Below are 22,488 nucleotides of genomic sequence, written 5' to 3'. Positions count from 1 at the left end.
AGTCCCCTCCAGTGAATTTTGAACCATCTGGTGTGTTATATAGTAAACAGTTTTTAAAAATAAAAAATAAAAAAAACACACATATATCTCCATTGTTTTTTAAAAGTACCTAAAAGATTATAAAAGTCTGACTCCAGATTGCTTACTCATTTTATTTACAACAGGTTAGCTGTAACAAATCAAAAACAGATATGCATTTAGTTATTTTCTGTGAATGAAAGATATAGACCACTTCATCGTTCCACATGCGACATTACAGTTTTTACACTTTGCATGCCTCTCTGATGCCCTCTGTTGTATTTTGAGAAGGGAGGGAAGGAGGGAAAACATTTGATTTTCACCTTAAGGTCATCTGATCTATAACTATTGTTCTATTAATCAAATGATGTTCAGAATATGGCAAAGAGGTTGTCCAGTGTGAAAGCAGTGTCCATATTTCTTTAACATTCACAACTGTACAGAGAAAAAAAAATCAAAAACATTTACAATGAAAAAGCACCTAAATCACAGGTGGAGTTGACTAGAATAAGTTGATGTGTTTTTATTTTTACATAATATATACAAAAGACATTCATACAAATAATTGCTTTAATTTGCAACTACTCTCTCTGTAGTGCTCTTAGACATATGGATATTTTGTGCTATGTATAGTTATTTTTTCCCTGTTATGTTTTCAGCTCATAAACATCACTTATATATTTTCTACATTACTCATGTTTCCGTACAAAACATTAGTATTTTTTTGTAAATGTAATAAGAACTACCTTGTTTAATGGGTACTGAAAAGTCTTGTGACACACAGAAGACATGCTTTTTCTGCTATAGCTGTATAAGATTGTGTCAGTTAGCAGATACTAAAAACCGTGTCTACAGCAAACAGGATGCCAAGGCTATAGGTGGCTTATTATAATGCCCGAGTAAAGCCTTAAAGCTTTAAAAAAAGCATCTCTTGAAATTAGTTTCCATGAACACGCCACTACCCAGGATAGCTTCAGTCTTTACTTTGCAGTGTGATTAATCGTTGTAAAGTTTCACATATATTTTTGAATCACAGATACTAAAGGTTATATTTTTATCAGAATTCATAAAGATTCTCACCATTGCTGAAACAGATATCCATAAATTCAGAGGACATCCAATTTAAGTTCTGGCAGAGGAAATATCTTACAAGGTATACCATAGCATAGACTGCTTATTTGTCTCTCTTTGGGAAAAGTGCAGAATTGTCTTGTGATCTTCATCATATATTCCAGAAGGATTTCAGGTGATAGAGGAAGTCAGGCTAGACCTTCCCAGACAGAACCTGGGTGGCTTTCATATCCCCCTGTTACCAACACAACCCCTACGACTATAAGGAATAATGAAGAGAAGCATTTCAGAGTGAAGAGCAGGAGTTTCCCTCAGGCTATGGCCGTAGAAATCTCAAAACTTTAGAGCGCAAGAATCGGATGAAGGACTTAGGAAACATTTCTCTGGACTCCTGGGCAGTGTAGTTAAAGAAGTTCTGTGGATGAGCCAGAACATCAAATAGAGCTCTCATCAGCTTCTTGTCCTAGTGAGAAAAATCTCAATTACACAAAATATTTTGCAACTGAAAACAATAAATACACAGACACATGGGAAAATAATGCCATTTTACAGTACCATTAGATGTACACTAGATGGCGACCTTATGCAATTTTAATTAATAACACAAGTATGCCTGAGCGTTACAATTCAATAGACATTAAGACGTTCCCAGAAAATATTAAAATAATAAAATACATAATACAAGTTTATATGACTTTAGAAATGTCGATTTTTGACAAATGCTGTACAAAAGCAGTTTCCCACCTTCAGTATCTCTTGGTGATTCTCTGAAGCATATAACCTGCCATCCCTGACTATGTCTTCAATTAGTTCTTGGTAATCCTCTGAAATCATATAAATAGGACACACCCAGTTCTATATAAAACCAAAGGCAACTATAAAGCAAAAGGCATTTTTCATTAAACTGTTTATTGCTGCTATATCTCTCTCAAATTTTACAACATGCATGGTTTATATGTAACATTTAGCTGAGCTGAAATTCGTACGCATCCTTGAATTACGGCTTTAGAAAATGGCTCGCATCAGCTGACTCCGCTTACCGTCATATGTTACATAAGGGACTTGGAAGCCTTTCCCACTGTTACCCTCGTTGGATCTAAACTGAATCCACAGCTTCTTGGAGCGCGAGGTGAAGGCAATGGGTCGCTCGTATGTCTGACACGTTTCATAAGTCGTCACTGAGTTAGAAAAAGCTGACAAAGAGAGAAACGTGGTCAAAAACACTTTTGTAAGGCTTTGCTTATCAGTGCTTCATGAGGTGACCGTAATAGCTTGCATCCTGTTTTACTTACAGCTTTTCCTCATAACTAGGTAGTCTCCACACTCATCTTCAATTGGAAGGTATATTTCAGGCACCACAATCAGGATTCTCCTCTTGGGCGGAGGGTTAATGGTCCAGGTGCACTCTATATTGGCGGGGTAGTTCCCAGGGTAGTTTGGAGACTCGATGTATCCAGTGAACTCCCCCAGTTCTCCCCCACACTGTCTGTCTGTGAGAGAGCGGCAGACCATTAAGCAAGACTATATGTGCTACTAGTGCCATTCTAGCATTCTAATGATGGTATCTTAGCATAAAGTCATCAAACCAGTCTCTGTAATGTGTCAATCCACAAAATTAGGTGACATTTCTTCAGGTAATTAAGGAAAGCTTTTGTTGAAAGTAACCATTCGGATGGTTTGAACCAAGATTACCCTCAGCACTTGGCTTGCTAATCTGTAAGAACTGCTTTTAGACTCTTGCTTCTCATTCTATTTAACCTATCTGTAGCCTTCAAGACAGTGAACTATGAGATCCTCCTGTCTGCCCTCTCTCAACTGGCATCATGGCAACTACTCTGAGGTGGTGTGACTCTTACCTCCCAGGCAGACCTTTCCAGGTGTCTGGGGAGATTTATCCAAGTATCTGTTAAGTATCATGTATCTAGGTATCAGGTAACAGCTAACAGCTGATGTAACACAAGATTTAGTTCTCTGTCCCTTCCGAATTTCCCTAAATACCACCTCTATAGCTGTCATCCTCCATGTTGCTTTGCCCCTACCATTATTACACAGGTAACATCCAACTTTATTGACTTTCCATCCAGAAGACCGCAGTTTCAGCATTGCAGCTATCCTTTGCTGATCACTATTTCACAATCGTATAGATTTATTTTGAAGTGATTGTATACACAGTTCAATTCCTTGTCCAGGCACTTGTCATCTCAAAACCTGATTACTGTTACTCTTTATTGTCTAGGCTGCCAGCATCTGCTCCCAGGTTGCACCTCTGCTTATGGCTCTCCAGTGGCTTCCTACGGGGGCTAACATCAACTTTAATTCCTTGATACTTGCTTTCAGAGCTATTCATGAAACGGTACCTGTCTACATTGAATCCCTTAACAGGACTTACAGACTAACCCTCTAAGGTCAGCAAGCAAACATCAACCAGGTGATTCCTTCACCACAACAAAACAAATTTCATTCACACCAGGCGTTTTTCATGTTTGATGTGATCAACTGTGGAACAAGCTACACAACTACATCTGCTCAGCAGTCTCTCACAACTAGAGCTGGTTACCGAACTTCGGTACTTTTGTGGTACCGACCGAAATCCTCCGAACCTATTGAGGATCGAAAAATTTATTATGCTCCTCAGGGTTCCAGACTGCAACCATTTTTGGAAATAGTGCAGCTAAATTTCATAACTAGGTGCACCGGTGTGACTTGCAAATATGTCCCCCATATAAGCCTAGTGGCTGACCACATGCTTGTATATCACGTGAAACACCGGGTGAGAGTGAGAATTGATGTGCTGTGTATGCAGGTGTGTGTGTGAGCGAGATCAGAACTCGGTCCGATTGCCGGTCCTCGGAGCATTAACGTGAAGGCGCTTACAGTGATTAATTGCCGATTGTTTGACCACAAGCACCCGCTCTAACATAGAAATTTCACGGAAGTTCAGAAAAAGAGACAGAGCAGATGGGATTATTTTGTACCTCAATAACAATGAATACCTTGTTGCTTGAGTCTCCATTGCCTGTGTGGGCGGTGAATCGTGAGTGGAAAACGAAAGATCGATCTGCTGGCCAGATTAATATATGAATTCTAATCATGTCGCAGGTTGTATAAGTAAAATATAAATAAAAGGTTGTGTCCCATTATGATCGCGATCGCTCCCCCCAGTAATTAACCAACAACTAACACAACGGCTTGTTCAAATAAAAGATGTGTTGTAAAGTTTAATGTATTTTTGTTGTTGCTGAAATTGATTTAAAAACAAACTGGTATCGAGAAAAGTATTGTTCAGGAACCGGTATCAAAATCAAGGTACCATTCTGGTACTCCATCCATCCATCCATTCTCCAAACCGCTTATCCTACTGGGTTGTGGGGGGTCCGGAGCCTATCCCAGAAGCAATGAGCACGAGGCAGGGAACAATCCAGGATGGGGGGCACATTCACACACCATTCACTCACGCATGCACACCTATGGGCAATTTAGCAAGTCCAAATAGCCTCGGCATGTTTTTGGACTGTGGGGGGGAACCGGAGTACCCGGAGGAAACCCCACGACGACATGGGGAGAACATGCAAACTCCGCACACATGTGACCCAGGCGGAGACTTGAACCCGGGTCCCAGAGGTGTGAGGCAACAGTGCTAACCACTGCACCACCATGCCGCCCCCATTCTGGTACTGATACTGAAAAATTCTGAACCATGCCCAGCCCTACTCACAACCTCAAAAAATGCATTATGTATATTAAGAATTAAAATGTATTTAATGTATTAAGATCCATATCTTCTGGAAACACCTCAACTAAACTTGTCCTACCATTGACATCCCCAGCTCTTGGTCATTATTGACTGTCGTATTAAAATGGTTTGCCTTAGCAACACTGCATGCGCTAGTATTTTGCACTTGGATTTAGTGCCTTAGTACCTTAGTACTGCTAAGTACTAAGTGTTTGCTAAACAAAAAACAAATCACAAAAAAATCACAAATGCAACTTTAAACTGTACTGGTGATTCTGCATTTGTGCAAACCACACAGAAAAACTTTGACACAATGTTATATCATTTTGCATTGTAGGAAGAGCAGACATTCTACTTTAAATTATTATTTTGATGTATATTCCACATAATCTGTTTCCTTAACTTAGACATTAAGATTTCGAGCAGATGTGTTCTCACTGTGTGGAAACCTGCCTGCATTGCATATGGGGGATGTAAACACCTACTCTTGCATTGTGTGATGTTGGTGGAACCATCAAAGTCAGTCATGGTGTTTCCCGGACAGGCCATGCAGTAGCTCTGCCCAAACTCGCCCTGGTAAGACCCCGGCGGACACCGGATGCAGCGGTGCGTGCTGGTGTTGTAATAATGTCCAGGTGAGCAGTGAACTGTAAGGAATAAAATCATGCTGATCAATCATTGCTATTGCTATCCATTAGTTAATATTCTGCCATTGTCAGAGATGCATATCTTTACCAAACCAATTCATTAGGATACTTGCTTGGACTAGAATTTAGGTTCTTTGAACAGAATTTAAGTTATTTTCTTTGTGGAGAAAAAATTAAAACCGCCATTGGTGTGGTAGTAGGACACTGGAAGCCAGTACATTCGACTGAACGTTGGGCTTTCAGTTGCCTGTGGAATGGACTGCCATTCTCTCACCCTTGGTCTCGCAGTCCTGGAAAGAAACAGCTCCAGCATGTTTGGTGGCAAGGTTTCCTCCACATGGGAAGCAGGTGGTGCGACCGACCTCAGGCTGGTAGGAACCCGGGGGGCACAGTGAACAAGGCACAAAGCCATCAGAGGAGTAGTGACCGGCAGGACACTGACCTTGGAGAGCAAACAAAGACACGACACAACTCTGAACAAGTTTTCAAATACCAGAAGGGTGTTGGTTTAAATTCCCTGCATCATGCTATAATGCATTATATAGCCAAAAGTAAGTAAACAACCCTAATAATTAGAGGAATTGGTCAATAAATCTACACATGCTGGCATGAGTGTATAATTAAGCACACAGCCATACAATCACCAGCAAGACAATGGCAGCAGAATGGATGGTCATACAGGAGAGGTTAATGACTTTAAACCTGGCACATAATATGATTCCATCTTCCCAACAAGTTTGTCCTGCTATACAGCTGCCCTGTTCAATAGCAAATCAGATCATTGTAAAGTGGAAACGTCTGGCTACAGGTTTGGTTTCAAGTGCTGATGACGCAGGCTCACAGAAAGGGACCCGATTCGCCAGCCTGAATCCCACCTGCAATGTTCCAACATGTAAAGAAAAGTTTCCCCCAAAGAGCACAGGCTATTACAGCAATAAAGAATGGACTGATGTTACAGTTATGCCATTGGTTTCAGAATGAGATGTTGGACAACTGTTGTCCAAAAACGTCTGACCATTTTGTGCATTATCCATCATCTAAGAGTCCTTTCTTTCCACATACCCTGAATGGCCTTTAACAAAACTAGCTGCAAGTAAGATTCTCTGATAGCTCTTTCTGTTTAGTCTGTTTGAAGAAAGTGGGAGATGGAATCTGCTGTGCAGCCGTTAACTGGATGACAGAGCAAAGTTTGTGGAACCAAAACATGGTGGCTTATTTCAGTGCTGTGCTCAGCCACCACGAATCAAAAAGAGGCTTTCTGCTGCGGCATAGGTGACTATTCAATCTGTGAGATCTTTATCGAAGCTTTTAGCTTCCTTTGTGTTTCAGAACCTCACAAGAGGTTTAATTCATAATCTTTGGAAGTGGTCTAGAAAGACACAGTGGGACTTATACAGCTCCACCAATACATAGGAAATAAGAGTGTTGTCATTACTTACCAATTAATACAAACTAATATTAGTATTAGTACTTTTCTAAATCCTGTGAAATTTCTTGTTAAGGTCATAGCTTATAATGCACTGATGAAAAGGCATGTAACTCTACCACCAATTGACCAAATAATGTCTCTGACTCTTACCTCCACACTCTGAGATGTTTCGGGCCCCCACTCTCCAGAGATTTCTGGCCCCTTCTGGTCTAGGACAGATTTCGCATGACACTTGGCCTTCTTCATCTTGGTATGTTCCAGCTGGGCAAAGTACACACCTCCCCTGCTCGCCATCATAGTACATTCCAACGCTGCAGCTCACTAGGTAGGGGGAAGGAATTTAAAGGGACTGGATGAGGAACCAGAATGATCCCTGGCCACCTTAAGAACTTTTCATTAAGTTGTTTAAATAGCAAATACAAACGTAACTAAGTCGGTTATGGAAAAATAATCAAGCAGTGAGTAGGACTCCTCCAAAGCTGCCTTTCCAGTCAACATTAAACGTTTTCCTGCACCTCAACAATCAGAAACACGTGTGACTTTGAGCAAAACGAATAAAACCTACCGCTGTTGAAAATACGTACTACTGTGACTGCGATTAATGTGGCAACTGCAATCTGGCTTGTGGCTTGACCTTACTCAAGCATCTTTGACACTTTTTAATGGAAACTCTTTGATATAGCTCTACAGAATTACTGGTTTGCTTGCGTTGTCTTTCTGCAGAAAACGAGTGAAATTTTGGCTGGGAAGAAGGGGATCTGTCTCGCCTCAGAGAGCTTTTTTGAAGTCTGAGGAATATCTTGCAAGTTATTTCAATTTCTATAACTGGGAAGTCAAGCACACACACTTGTAAGGGTTAACTGGCAGAGGGCCCTTCACCTGCACCCCCCAGAGCCGCCCGCCGGTGAACCACTCACACTGGGATAACGAGAGCGCTGAGCCCTAATGGCGTACCTATTATACATGCCTCAGCAAATTGCTCGATTCTCAGAAGAAAGAAAATGTCATTCTCTCAGGAGCAGTTCATTTTTTCACCTTTTGTTTATCCTGAATGACCATGAGGAACCAGCATCACATTGTCTTCAGCCGCTTTTATTTGATGGGGGTGGGAGGATGGGGGGGGAGGTGGAGAGAGTGAGATAGAAAAAAAACCTTGAAGCCTTTCAAATGCAAAAGGGTGATTCTATAGAGTCCTCGAATTGATGGCCCCAAAGAGGTTTAAAGGACTTTTCAATGCTATTCAGCCCCGCAGCTCTTGCCCACTTGATGACATAGGCAAACACTATGGTATCACAGTGGTAAGGAGCTGAACCCAATAAAAGGGGTCAGGATTCCGACTCTCCTCATTCTCTTCTTCCCAATCGCTCCCCGCCATTCGCAAAAAGGGGCCCAAACAGCTGATGCTAATTGATTCCCATGGTGTCGATGAAGTCAATTCTCCCTAGCAGTTCACCGGCTGGGGTCACGCCAGCCGAGGCTGCAAGGGGGGGGGATTTTGGTCACTTAGACCCTCCACTGGAATACACAGTGCTCTACCGTGTCTCCCCAGCCAAAAACAAACAGGCTAACAAGCCGCTACAATGCTGACAAAGAGGGAGATAGCGGCAGAAAGCCGCTAACTGGCACGGCTTCGAGGGCGGCATGTGTTTGTTTTGCTGTTTTGTGTCTGTTTTGGCTTTTAACATCTCACACTAAAGGCTCTAGAGAAACATGTGCATGCTAATTAAGTCTCGATGATAACTGCGACACACGGCCACAGTAAACATGCACGTTGATGGGATGTCTGGAGAGCGCCGCACGGCTATCGCACCGATCGCACCAGCATGCAGCGCTCCTCTGAGAGGCAGTGACCCCAGCGGTGAGGCTACCTCTCCATTGGCGCACTGGGGAGCCACACTGGGATTTACAGAGGAGTGGGCAAACTGAAAGGGACTAACTGCACTTAGTGATTGGAGCCAGAGGGGGTTGTGAGGTGGGGTGGGGGGCTGGAAGGGAGGGGTGAGGGTGGGAAGGAAAAATATATAGTTCCTCTGGCAGCAGGGGGGATGTGAGTCTCATTGAAGATGTTTGTGAAATAAGTGCAGTGCCTCTGCTAGTCTGTCTGTTCAACATCGCCACCTTTAACTGGAGTGCAGTGACACTGAGATCAGGTTATGACATGACTGAACAGATGACATCATTTACATGGGCATATCTCAGAATTGTTTTAAGGATAATGTCTGACCTGACCTTATCCTGGCCGATTAAAAAAGCTTAGTTTGGGGTGCAGGATTACAATGAAAGGAAATTGTCTTAAGCGTCATTACGACTGAAGCATTTAGGGCGATACGGTCTCAGTGGGAACTCGACAAATGGGGGGAACCGAACAACCCCCAAGCCAGGCGATGAGAGGGTACTTCATGGGGGGGGGGGCAATGACCAGTGTAGCCTGGGAAAAGGCAACCTTGTAGAGTCCACAAAAGGTGACAGATTTCTATAACCAAAGGCAGATTCAGTCAGGGCACTTTCACCCTAAAACAACAGCACTTCAACCCCTGTTTGTTGGTAGGGAAACGTATTTACCACCTTTGTTTGCTGGCCCAGCCAAGTGGACCAGAATACGTACCGCACTTCTGGTTCAGCAGCACCTGTCCCGTACCGCAGAGCTCCGGCGTCTCCCTGGCCGGGCTCACCATCTTCCCCATCTGGTACTGCAGGCCGGCGAAGTGCAGGTGAAACTGCTGCCGGTTGATGGACTTGCGCAGGGTGCGGATAGTCTTGCGCAGGCGTTTCTGGGCGCGGCGGCGCACGCAGCCCAAGTCGCAGCTCTCTGTGCCAAAAGGAATTTATGTCCCTATGGGACCTACTACTGCACGAATTTAAGAGCATCTCAGAGAGTCAGACTCCCTTCAAAGCACCATGACTAGTACACATTCAATCCCCCAATGAACTGCTGTTCCTGGCGAGAGCCAAAACGGGAGAAACCAACCTGTTACCTCCTCTAAGTTCACATCCAGCTCGAACTCCGCCGTGATGGATGAGCTGTCGCCTTCTCCCACTTTGCGGCCGTGACGACTGCGCGGCCAGTGGTCCGAGGACACACAGCGCAGGCTGACGAAGCTGAAGTGGACATTCTCCGTGACAGGACTTTTTCTGTCTGTCAGCAAAGAGACACTGTCAGTAACTCTGAAGTATCCTCCAGCAAATTAGAATCTCGAGATCAAAGATGTACCTTAAAGAAACTTTCAAAAATTCAAAACATCTTTTAGAAGCTTTGAAAACCTTTGAAATGGATTAGAGTAAAGCCCAGGAATTGAAAGGGAATTTTTCACACCACAAAACAACAGGTTTTTTTCCAACTGGTTTTATAAGCGTCAACATTTTGACTTTTATAATAAACCGTTTTTTATGGCAACGTAAAATATATATGAAGCAAAATTCATTATTCTTAAAGTAAACAACAAAAACCGTTATGAGACCAACTGAGAAAGAAAAGCTGCTAAAAAAGTTTTCAGCAAAGGGCTGAGTTTTTGTTAAATTTAGTCTTTTCAATGCCATGCTTTGCATTGTACACTCTTATAGAGAGTATAAAACTTTCTGTTTCATCAGTTTATTCAGATTGTTCATTTCAATAATTCAGATTTAGTGTCTTACTCAAGGGTTCAACAGCAGTATCCAGATTTAACCTGCAGCCATCTGGGGTGTTTATGTGTCTTCTATACCTGACAAAGCAGCATTCATGCCCTGTTTCAGCTTCTCTTGACTCCTTTTCAAATTGCATTTCCCTGTGCCTGCATTAAATGTAGCCGTGGTTCTTATGCGGGGCAGCATCGTCATGTCTGATTCTATAAGAAGAAGGACACATTAAAGCAGTTTACCTCACTGCTGTAACAGTCCTTGTCAGGCTGTGGGCTCTAACAAAGTCGCGACACGGGGCCGGGGCAGAGCTGCCACGGGGGCGTACTCGCCTGAGCACTGAGATCCGCTCTGGTTCCTTTGTCCTCTAGTGGAGCAGAGTAGCGGCATTCCACAGGTCACCGTGTAGGAATCCTCAGTCCCTGCGAACCACAGAAACCCAGGGAAAACAGAGATAAACACAAGATAGAATGGATACAGAGAGCGCAAAAACAGGTGGCAAGTCGAGACGTGAAGGGCAGCCATCAGTGATTCTTACCACCGCTAATGTGAACCTGGGACTGGCAGTTGAGGAGGCAACGGTCACTGCCTTCCACCTTAGTGCAGTTCAGTGTCGGCTTCACAGGGGCTCTAGATGCTGCCTGATCATCTGCTCCTATAAGAAATAAAACCATAATCACAATAACCTCTAATGGATGATGTGCAGTGATTAGCAGTGAAGGAAACAGAAAGTGGAGGGATTACAGCGACAGTGCCGCCTTGTGATCAGCCTGAAAGCTGCAGTGCATGGATACAGTGAGGGCTGACAGACAGGGGTCACACTGGCGGAGTTTCTTACGGATGCAATCCTTCTTGTTCCAGTGCAAACTGAAGCCGGCATGGCAGTGGCACAGGAAGCTGCCCATCGTATTCTCACAGCCGTGCTGGCAGCCCCCATTGTTCACACTGCACTCGTCGATATCTGCGGAGGGGTGTGGCCAATGGGGCAATCGCCACGAGCCTTCGGTTACCCTTCACAGCCAGACCCTCACTGCCATATAATCTTTACATGACGTCTTTGACCATTCATTATTTTTTTTATGTTGTGCTTTGCTGTAGTTACCATTGTAAAAAAAACAAGCCTGGGAATTTGAGAAATGATTCGATAAAGGCCTATCTCAGTACAGTGCATCTTACCTCCACAATGGGCCAACCCATACAAGATGTAGCCCTTATTGCATACACACTGGAAACTTCCGGGGGAGTTCACGCATGTGTGCTCACAAGTCCTCTCAAAGAAGCACTCATCTATATCTGCAGTGGGAGACAGTGGCTCATCAATGGCGCAGTCGTTTCACCCTCCACTGGCAATGTGTTGGTGGGTGGCGGAGGGGGGACGGGGGGGGGGGGGGGGACTTATCACAGAATATGGTTACAATAAATTCTCGCATCATACATTTAAAGCTTAAGAGATAACAGCTCAGAGATAACTCCCAAGCCTCCTGTCAGAGTCACAGGAAGGAGTCTTCCAGCAGTCACTGTATCGAGGTGGCCATCTTAGCATTTTACAGAAACACATCCTAGGAGTTAGCACTATTACATTTCCCGTTAAAGATCTTCAAAGGAATCCAGCAAGTCACCACTGGTGTTGTTTGTAGGTGTTCTTCATAGCAACCCCCCCCCCACCTCCCAGCAGAGACACAAAGAAGCCAAGGAGTCTTACCCTGGCAAGAGCGCTCATCGGTGAGGAGCTTAAAGCCCTTCCTGCAGCTGCACTCGAAGCTGCCTATGGTGTTCCGGCAGAACTGCTGGCAGCCGCCATTGTGGACAGTGCACTCGTCTATGTCTGAGGCAAAGGATTATGGGTAACAATGGGTAAAGGATTATCGGTACATGTTCCTTTTACAATGGAGCAGCCTGAACATGTGAAGATAAGTTTCTCGTGATTTAGATTAATGTCAAAACCAATGTTTACAATGAATAATAATTAATCATTACTTACAAAGTTAACTAAATAACAGCATGGTTAATCTTAAACATCAACCATTTGTTGCCTATGCTAACGCATTCTTGCATAAAATATAAATAGAAACTCACTAAGTCACAACATGCACAGAAATGATATCCAATTTGCTAGGATGCCAGCAGAGATGGTACACATATGTCACTGGGAGGTAAATCTCCCCACACAGCATGGAGCCACAGCCTGACGCCCAACCTTTGCATGTCTTTCCATCAGGCTGCAGGGTAAAGCCCACCGGACAGCTGCAGCGAACCCCAGTGGACGTGTCTTTGCAGGTGCAGTCGCAGCCGCCGTTGTTCACAGCGCAGGTTTCTGAGAGGAGAAGGGTGACAGGAAGGTGTCACAATGGGCCTGTCAAAATCACGGTGACAAAATAAGCCACAAAATGGCTGCAGGTAGAGATGAAGACCCACTGCTTGGTAGACAGGAAGATTCTGTGCTGGTGAAATCCACTCACTTCATACAACGACAACAACAACAACAATAATAATGACAATTGCACAGTTTTTAAGGTCAACACCTTTATAACAGTTTATGAGTTTGCATGTCCCCTTCATGTTCTGTTTGATACCATTGGGTAGTCAGGTTCCCTCCCCCAGTCCAAACTACCTGCTGTTGCTAGTTGCCAATTTGCCCATAAGGTATGTGAATGTCCCTGCTATGGACTGGCATCCCGTCCAAGGGCTGACTCAGATAAGCGGTTAGATGATAAATGGATGGATGGAAGGATGGATGGATGGATGGATGATAATACTAACATCACTACCTATGCTCTTTGAGCCTCAGCTCTTACCCTCCTTTCTTAGCATCATTCATCTCTTATTGAAGTCCAATCTTTCACAGGGACATTACACTGTGTGTAGATCATTCGCAGGGACATTACACTGTGTGCAGATCTTTCACAGGGACGTTACACTGTGTGCAGATCATTCACAGACACAGTACACTGTGTGCAGATCTTTCACAGGGACAGTACACTGTATGTTTATCTTTTGCATGGACATTACACTGTGTGCAGATCTTTCACAGGGACGTTACACTGTGTGCAGATCTTTCACAGGGACATTATACTGTGTGCAGATCTTTCACAGGGACAGTACACTGTATGTTTATCTTTTGCATGGACATTACCCTGTGTGCAGATCATTCACAGGGACATTACACTGTGTGCAGATCTTTCACAGGGACATTACCCTGTGTGCAGATCATTCACAGGGACATTACACTGTGTGCAGATCTTTCACAGGGACATTATACTGTGTGCAGATCTTTCACAGGGACAGTACACTGTGTGCATATCTTTCACAGGGACAGTACACTGTATGTTTATCTTTTGCATGGACATTACCCTGTGTGCAGATCATTCACAGGGACATTACACTGTGTGCAGATCTTTCACAGGGACATTACCCTGTGTGCAGATCATTCACAGGGACATTACACTGTGTGCAGATCTTTCACAGGGACGTTACACTGTGTGCAGATCTTTCACAGGGACGTTACACTGTGTACAGATCTTTCACAGGGACATTACACTGTGTGCAGATCTTTCACAGGGACATTCAACTGTGTGCAGGACCTGCACTCACAGAGACAGTCACCGTTTGAGGAAGTAAGTCAGGCTTAAGTAATGAAGACAACATTACATATTGTGTTAGAGAGGTTTTTGGAAGGACATCTAGGCTTATAAAGCTAAAATGCTTTCAAGTTAAAAATGTTCAGTCCTTAGAAGTTTGGATGGTTTTAGATATTTCTCATGGTGTCACTGCATCTACCATTTTATTGCATCACCAAGCCAGTAATTTTATAAGTGGTCCATTTGCAGTTAATTTCTTTGGTCTGACTTAAAGACCCTTAGAAGTCTGAAATTCTGCTGAAAGACACAAAGATCAGGATGAAAGCTATTATTTTCTGTCTACACAGCTTTATAATTAAGCCAAAATATTTCAGAAAGGCATTCATGAAACGTTGTGAAGTTTAAAGCAGATTTATAACCACATCCATAAATATTATGAAGCATCTATAGAACAGTGGTACTCTGCTCTGTCCTGATAGTAAAACTCCACCCTGGTTTCATTCCAGTTTAGCACTGAACCCAGTTTCATTATCTGAACTGTCAGTTGCACAAACACATTGATCAATTTTTTTAATCACTTTGCGATAAATTCAATACCTGTGGACTTTTATAAAAATAACATTTATTTTGTTCCTCCTTAAAATAAATTAATTACAAATACTGAATCTATCATTACTTAATTCTGAGTCTTAAAAATCATTAAACAGCTGAATAGCTGAAGTTTAACACCATTTTGTTTCAGACACTTATTTCACAAATGATTAACTTTGCTCTCAATTCTCTAATTCAACTAATATCTCTAAAATATAATGTGTACAATTTATTTATGTCAAAACCAAATGCAATAAACATTATTATAACATTACTATATAAACTGATGCAAACTGACTAATATTTGTTTTGATGGTCGTTATAAATCCGTTTATTTTGTTTATAACCTGATAATAACATAACAGTGAACTGATCTGCGAAAATGGGCTTGTGGAAATCAGCAGCATGCCAACTCTGTTTCTGATCATATTGTAGGTATAAATAGAAAATGCAGCCCATGAAACAAAGGGCTGTTTACAGTAGCGCGTTATACTGAGACGTTGCTGAAGGTGCAGCATCCATAGGCAGCCAGAGGAGCATAAAATTACCCATCAGCAGCCGCCGCTTCACCCGCTTGTCCACTTCGCCCAGGAGCGTGGCGTTGTGCTCAGAGCCTTCTGTCAGGGACTCGTCCCGCTCTGTGGCAAGGAGACAGGAGCAAGCGGCCGACAGCATGACATCAGCGAACAGACAAGAAAAGCCGGCAACAGTCATACTGCCTCCTGTCCACAGACGCTGGCAGGATCACTTACGCTATTGGGCGTACATGTGGCCCTCCAATCAGGGCACAGTCAGGTAAAAAAAAAAACAGACACAGATGACAGCATGACCGCCTTCTGCTACTATTACATAACAAGCGCAAAATGGACAAAACAAGAAAACAGACATATTTCTAACAATCATTCCTGACAAAGACATTGGCACGTCTTCTGTTCCACAGAAAACAATCGACAGACACCATGACTATGCCACTGAAGAATGGGGCTGAAGGAAGCGACTATGGGTAAACTCCGCAGTGAAACACACAGATTCACTATCTGCCCGCCTGCACGTCTCAGAGTAACAGAGGCCTGTTTACGCTTACACCGCACAGTTGACATTGTGCTTATGTCAGATAAAGCAGCGACTACTGATAGGGTCTGTATCAGTGAAATACTCTTATGATTTGAGATGTATTTGGAGACAGCGAGCAAATAATGGCAGCGCCAGACAGGCACTACAGGCACAGACAAGGCCACAAGGCTCCATACGGCCTGATTGCTATCAGACTGCTGGCAGGGGACAGGAAAGAAGCTGGAGAGTGAGGCACCAGAGCAAAGGGCTGGTCAGGCGGGGAGGACTGCTGCCGTGCCCAAAAGGGGAAGGTCCAGGAGACAGAGAGATGTGTGTCTGGGGGCCAGGGCGAGGGGGGGACGCCCCTGACATGACCAAGGAAAGTATTAAGGTTTTATTGCAATGGGGGTGTAACCAGAAATGAATGGTAGTATCTGGTAGTGGCGGGCGACAGAATGATACTTTATTATTATCCATGAGACGAATTTCAGAGATACCGGAGAAGCATGAAATAGCACAACACTTACATTTAATGGGATTTCTTAGACACTTTTCTCTAAAGTGACGTACAAGTGAGGCAAAATTACATTACAAACATATGTGCTGTTGAGGAGTCTGTTGACATAAGTGCAGCTAGTCAGAGCTTCCAGTGAATGGTCAGGCACAACTTCACACTGGTCCCAAAAGGTTCTACTTTGATTCTGTGGGAATGGTTTGGATTTGCAAAATCCAATGTGGACCAATCTACTGTAATGTATAAACTCTGCAAGGATACTGTTCATATAGCAGATGGCAAAAGAACCAATTTTATTTATCTATTATTATTTGTTCGCATTTGCTCTAAACTGAGATCAAGTGTGTACAGTGAACAGTGCACAGTGAACATTATTTAATGTTCTTTTGAACTCACAACTTTTAACACTTTAGCATAAAAAAATTTGTTTATTTTATGTGTACAATATTTAACATAACCTTAATAATTAATGAAGTTTATTATAATAATACTGCAAGCAGAGGTTCTAGTAAGGATAGAATTGCTGGTTACGTGAGAAAACACTCATTAATACATAGATTTCAATTTGCGAACAAAAAAAAAACCATGACGTATATTGTGGATCATGAATCTAACTAAAAATATAGCAATATGACATTTTGGCCATATCACCCCCACCCCAGTATATAGTACAGCAGTATTTATAGTATAGTATAGTATAGTATAGTATAGTATAGTATAGTATAGTATTATAGTGATGTACAACATAGTATATACTAAAATAGTACTATGGAGTATAATATATAGTACAGTAACTATGGGTCCAAAAATTATTTAGGACCATGAAACCCTCAATGGTTTCACCCAGTCAATTGGTTTTCCAAAGTACATATATGCTGTCATACATTTTAATAAATGGCCCCAAGCATCCCTCATCTATTTTATGCAGTGGTTACCCTTTCTGTTATGAAGTTCTTCTTACCTACACAGGATCTCCCATCAGAGTGCAGGGCGTACCTCATATGACACCTGCATATAGGCCCTTGCTCTGTATCCTCACATATGTGCTGACAACCTCCATTTCCATGGTTACAGGTTACTGGACAAGAACACAGAAGGCACATAGGTTTGTGAAAAGTCTCAGCACTTTCTCTGACAGAAGAACGCATTTCAACCGAGCCATCCATGGATTGTGTGAGCAGAACGAAGGCACGTACGTGTGCAGCCCCTCTGGTTCTTGGCCAGCTCAAAGCCAGGCCGGCACTCACAGGACACGCCTCCCTTGGGCGTCTCCTTGCAAATGTGGGCACAGCCGTGGTCCTTATTCATGCAGCTAAGCCCCTCTGGTGAGAGGAGGGAAACAAAGAGGGTCAGCATCATGCAACAGCATAAAGCACCAAGCAGTAAGACACCATAACACGGTAGAGCAGGGGGGTTTCTAGCTATTGAAAAGATCAAGTTTACCTGAGGCTTGACTATTTTTATTTTTGAAGGAAGATAATAGGCACCAAGACTAAAATACTTGGGGATAGGCTTAATATACTCGGGGCTATAGCCCCGAGTGATCGCGACTAACGACGCCCTTGGCCTCCACCATATTCCAGGAACTTTATAGATGTTAAGAGACACAAGAATCAAAACTCACTCACTGTGCACAAGTGTGGAATTCAAGTACATTCCCTCAGTACAAATCAGCATACACCCCTGTAATACCAACATGTGATAAAGAGTCCAGCTCCTTAACCGCAGTAGTATGTACTTCTAGAAGATTCTAATGTAAAATACGCTTTTTCTAAGGATCCTCACGACTGCGGCTTGTTTCATCAGCGTGGAAAACACTGTGGCTGAATTATGCTCATATATTATGGGACTGGCATCCCATCCCGGCCCTATGCTTCCTGGGATAGACTGTAACACTGAGTGAGAGATTATGGAAGATGGATACATTACATGAGGTTGTCTAAAAGGAGGCACGGAAACTTCACATAAATTCATGACACATCATCCATCAAATGCCTCTTTCCACGACAGAGAATCACGAACGATGCCTATGATCTATTTGTATACTTAAAGAGATGCTTCCTAACCACTGCTGGCTCTCCTTAAAACCCATTATCTATGAACAAGTAACTGGATCAGAAACAGTCCATGGGCAGCTGTTATGCTCAGTGTAAATTTTCAGAGAGGTCTCCCTTGAGAAGGAAAACATCGTGATGGGATTCCCATTTTTGTCCCGAGCTTGACGCCACTCGATGGAGCGTGAGTGGATCCCGCCCCAGCCACAGAGTAGGGCTTTGCACCCAACGTATGAATGCGGCAGACCGGTCAGACACACGGGCTAAATGAAGCGGGCCGGAGGAGCGTTATTCAAGCATATCAAAGGGGGTTTGAGGGGTAAGAGCAGCAAATCGCAAGGGACAAAGGGCTGGACCCATCTGTGGGGAAAGCAAAAGGTTTCCCTCTGAGGCATGAGGTTTCAGAAGTACAGAAACAAACATGGGGGGAGGTGCCCCCGCTCTAAATGGCTCTCCAGCTAATGTCGACTTGAAATGCTTTAAGAGCTTTACTTTACAAGACACCCTTCAGGGTCCCTCTCACATTTGTTTGCCAAGCCAGCGGTGAGATACCTTCCCAGAGACACTTCGAGTTGTTCCGTCTTTTCAGAACCCGAGCTGCAGTGGTTCAGCTGCCTTTTTTCTTAAAGCGTAAATAGGTGGTCAGATTTGAGTCCTTAAAATCATCCTTGTCATTAGCTTGCATGGACTGGGTCAGCAGTGAAGGTGAACCTCAAGCTTTGATGTTACATTAGTTTTGCAGGTTGCAGTGAGGAACTGGCACTCTTTACCTGTGGCAAGAGAGACTGCTGGTGCTGTGTAACCATATACGGCAAGAAGGGTCGCACGCCTTAAACCAAACTAACCGAGAAACAGTCACACAACAATACATGCGGATGAGAAACCATTGCACACGTTAAAAAAAAGTGCTTTATTCTCATCTATGACATCGCTCACAAAGGCCTGAGGTCTGCAGTTATTAACTTGTTTTTGTTCCCAGGGACCTGAATCTTCTTTTCCCACAGCATGAGTCTTTTGGGGCCGGGCTACTATAGATAATACCAGAAAAGGGCAACCCAACTTAAAAGCCATCACCCCCATTGTGGTGTCAATCACACACTTATATGTGAGCGTTTACAAATTAGCTCCGTAAATCTGCACTGAGACCCTGACACTGCCAAACGGCCGCATCCCCGGGCTTCCCAGATACTCCGGCAACAGTTTAATTTCAGCGGCGCTGTTTGCGATTGAATCGTTGACCTGCCCTCTTGTCTGAAATTTCATTAAATATTTTCTATTCACTTCTTAATGAAAGGATGTGCTGCACAGAGATGATTTCAAATCTATGCTGGAGCGGCTGCAGTACGCATCTCCCTGAGCAACCCTGAGACAGGGACGTGGGTGACAGGCGACTCGAGACTCACCCACGGAGCGGTGGATGCAGGTGTGCTGGTTATCGCTGAGGAAGAAGCCCTGCTTACAGCGGCACTCATAGCTGCCCATGGTGTTGACACACTCCTGCTGACAGCCACCATTGTTGAACATACACTCGTCCACATCTAGGAAGAGAGAGACCTTCAGAAAGGTGCATTTAGCCAAACGACTCAGTCCCCATGTAACTGGGAATACTGGTAGAAATATATCTCAAAATCAATTAAAGCAATTGCAGCATTATATGTGGATGGTGTTTCAATTTCAAATGTTCTTTATTATAGAAGTATTCAAAAACACCAATTAAACCTTTGTTGTTTTGTAAGATTTTTCACCATATGTTTCAATATTTCAGCATAATTGCTTATAATTTCATAAGAATTTCTATAAGAAGCAATCGATTTTTCATCTGGCACATAAAATTTCATGAAAACTTTCCAAATAAACATATATTTTTTGACGTCCTGTGGACTGTTGCCTTAAAAAATATTCTTTTGTTATGAACTTTGTAAGTATCAACCATGTTCAGTTTTTATTCATTTATTTATTTAATTTGGGACAATGAAAATTGCAGTTCTCCAGAAAAATTACAATACTGTAAAAACATCTGTCTTACATCGTTGAAGTCTGACAGAGAGCACTAGCGGATTTCTGTACCATAATGCATCTTAAGTGCGTCTCACCTAGACAGTTATGTCCATCATGTGCCAACATGAATCCGTCGTGGCACGTGCACCGGTAGTTGCCCGGTATGTTGCTGCATTCGTGCACACATCCGCCGTTGTACTCGATATCGCATTCATCAATATCTAAGAAAAGGACACAAATTAAGTTTTATGAATAGAGTGTATTATAAAAATTATAAAGCAATATAATCAAACTCCTTTGCCAGCAAGCAATATGAAATTAAACGTTCAGACGATTTATCAAACGCGAAACAAAATGTTAACAGTTCATTATGATATAAAGGCAATACTGCGATCTTCATAATTTTTAATTTTGGCAAGCAATGCTAATTGACTGGACACACACTGGCGTTTACCTTCGCATTGTGTCCCGTCCCCCGTAAAGCCCGCTTTACACGTGCATTTGTATGAAGCCGGTGTATTCTGACAAACAGCGTCAATGTGGCACACATCCCTTCCTTCCAGGCATCGGTCTGTATTTGTTATGATTAAAACCGCAAACATTTTCTATATGAATACGTATGACATGCTGTTACATCCGTTTAATTATATATTAGCTCCACCATTCATAGGCCATATAATTAAAACATAGTCCGTTTAACAACTGTTTCAAAAATGATGCGAAACATCTTATACAACAAATATTTAGAAGTTTATCTCGTATACTTAGTCCCATTTTAGTTTGCTGCTCGTTATTTACAAACTTCAAACAAAAGACACGATTACATTTGTTTTCAAACTACATTTCTGAAGGCAGAATATTCAAAATGCACTTAATAATAAATGCAGAAACATAACTGCATAAATAATATCATGATAGTGTATTTTGAATATTTTATCGAAAATAACAGCGTAAAATTAAATTAAAGGCATAATAAAAAAGAAAGGAGCGGCAATCGGGTGAATGAAAAGTGCAGTCGGGTAAAGTGCGACGACTTACCTCGATTCTTTCCAAGTCCGACACTTTGGTGAGTATTTAACAAGAGCAAAAACAAACAAAAGTCCCTCGCAGTACAAATAGCTGCCATAGTGATACGATCCCGCGTCTCCGTACGGACGCGTTACACTGAGGAGTTAACGAAGTGTCTGCCTCATTTCCATCCGACCCTGTCAAGCGACTTAAGTTAACGAGGGTTTGAGAGGAAGAAGAATGTGTGTCGGTGTGTGTGTGAGTGTCGGTGATGGGGGGGGACGCTTAGGCATTAGTTCCCCCACCGACTCTTTGGGGCCAATTTCGATGCAATGTATGATTTGATCTAAGCCTACTTCATAAAGTATTATGCAGTTATTAATGATTAAAGTTTATGGAAGTGCTGCTTTTCTTGGGGTGTCACGTACAGCTGATTTTGTGGAACTTGTGTAATGGCGATTTTATTTATTTGTTTGTTATTTTGATTGCTTAACAATGACCAGTGCTCAAAAAGATTAACTCAGATTAACGTTAAAGCGCGCACTTCCTTTCAGATGCCTTCAAAGGCGGCGATATTCGGGGAAAGTGTTTTGAAAAGGGAATGTTTCTATTTCTCTGAATTTCCGGTGTAAGTGTACGTGAGAATAAACAACAATATTTTATAATTATATCGCGTTGCGTATTTTTATTTGATTTTTATTTGTATATTAACTCCAGTGGTGATTTACAGGTTGAGTTTGGCCTTTGTATTTAATATATTAAACCTACAAAGGAATCCTTAATCCCTTTAACACTGTTTTAAAGCCACGCGTAAATTGCGGTCTTGTGGGCCCCTAACAAGTAAAATCCATATTTCTCAAGTTGGAATTCAAGTATCGAAATATAAGAGGTTAAAGTACGCTGACCAAGGTTTTAAATCATTAAAAGGAAAAAGACGTGCAAGCAATCATGGGTGATTTTTTTTAGTTGCCCTGCAATAGTAACATGGGCGAGTCACTCACTGCGATGCAACTAAATGCTTCGCAGCGCCTCTGCGAAAGGCCATACACTCCTTCTTACGTTGGGCGATGGCGCCACCCTGTGGCAACTGGACGAAACATCAAAAGATTAATCACTTTTCAGTGTTGGTAAATCACGCCGCTTATTTTGTCATTAAACGGGAACCTTGTAAATGTCCAA

At 42.7% G+C, this 22,488-nt stretch overlaps 1 protein-coding gene across 1 annotated transcript; it reads right to left on the bottom strand.

Moving 5' to 3' along the window:
- Positions 1-138: 138 nt before the first annotated feature.
- On the bottom strand, positions 139-21,523 carry LOC125723470 (signal peptide, CUB and EGF-like domain-containing protein 2). Its single transcript, XM_049000058.1, has 23 exons — positions 21,340-21,523; positions 20,756-20,872; positions 20,397-20,522; positions 19,707-19,841; positions 17,446-17,571; positions 17,211-17,327; positions 15,231-15,320; positions 12,711-12,827; positions 12,216-12,338; positions 11,690-11,806; positions 11,352-11,474; positions 11,052-11,168; positions 10,846-10,935; positions 10,600-10,722; positions 9,867-10,034; positions 9,504-9,707; positions 7,049-7,219; positions 5,744-5,911; positions 5,308-5,469; positions 2,382-2,579; positions 2,130-2,282; positions 1,834-1,913; positions 139-1,552 (listed from the first exon to the last, which is right to left on the bottom strand). The coding sequence occupies exons 1-23, from the start codon at positions 21,425-21,427 to the stop codon at positions 1,406-1,408; spliced, it is 3,060 nt and encodes a 1,019-aa protein (XP_048856015.1). The 5' UTR covers positions 21,428-21,523; the 3' UTR covers positions 139-1,405.
- Positions 21,524-22,488: the final 965 nt, after the last annotated feature.

Source organism: Brienomyrus brachyistius, unplaced genomic scaffold (genome assembly GCF_023856365.1).
Source record: "Brienomyrus brachyistius isolate T26 unplaced genomic scaffold, BBRACH_0.4 scaffold49, whole genome shotgun sequence".
Taxonomy (NCBI): domain Eukaryota; kingdom Metazoa; phylum Chordata; class Actinopteri; order Osteoglossiformes; family Mormyridae; genus Brienomyrus; species Brienomyrus brachyistius.
This window is presented reverse-complemented; position numbering and strand designations above follow the sequence as displayed.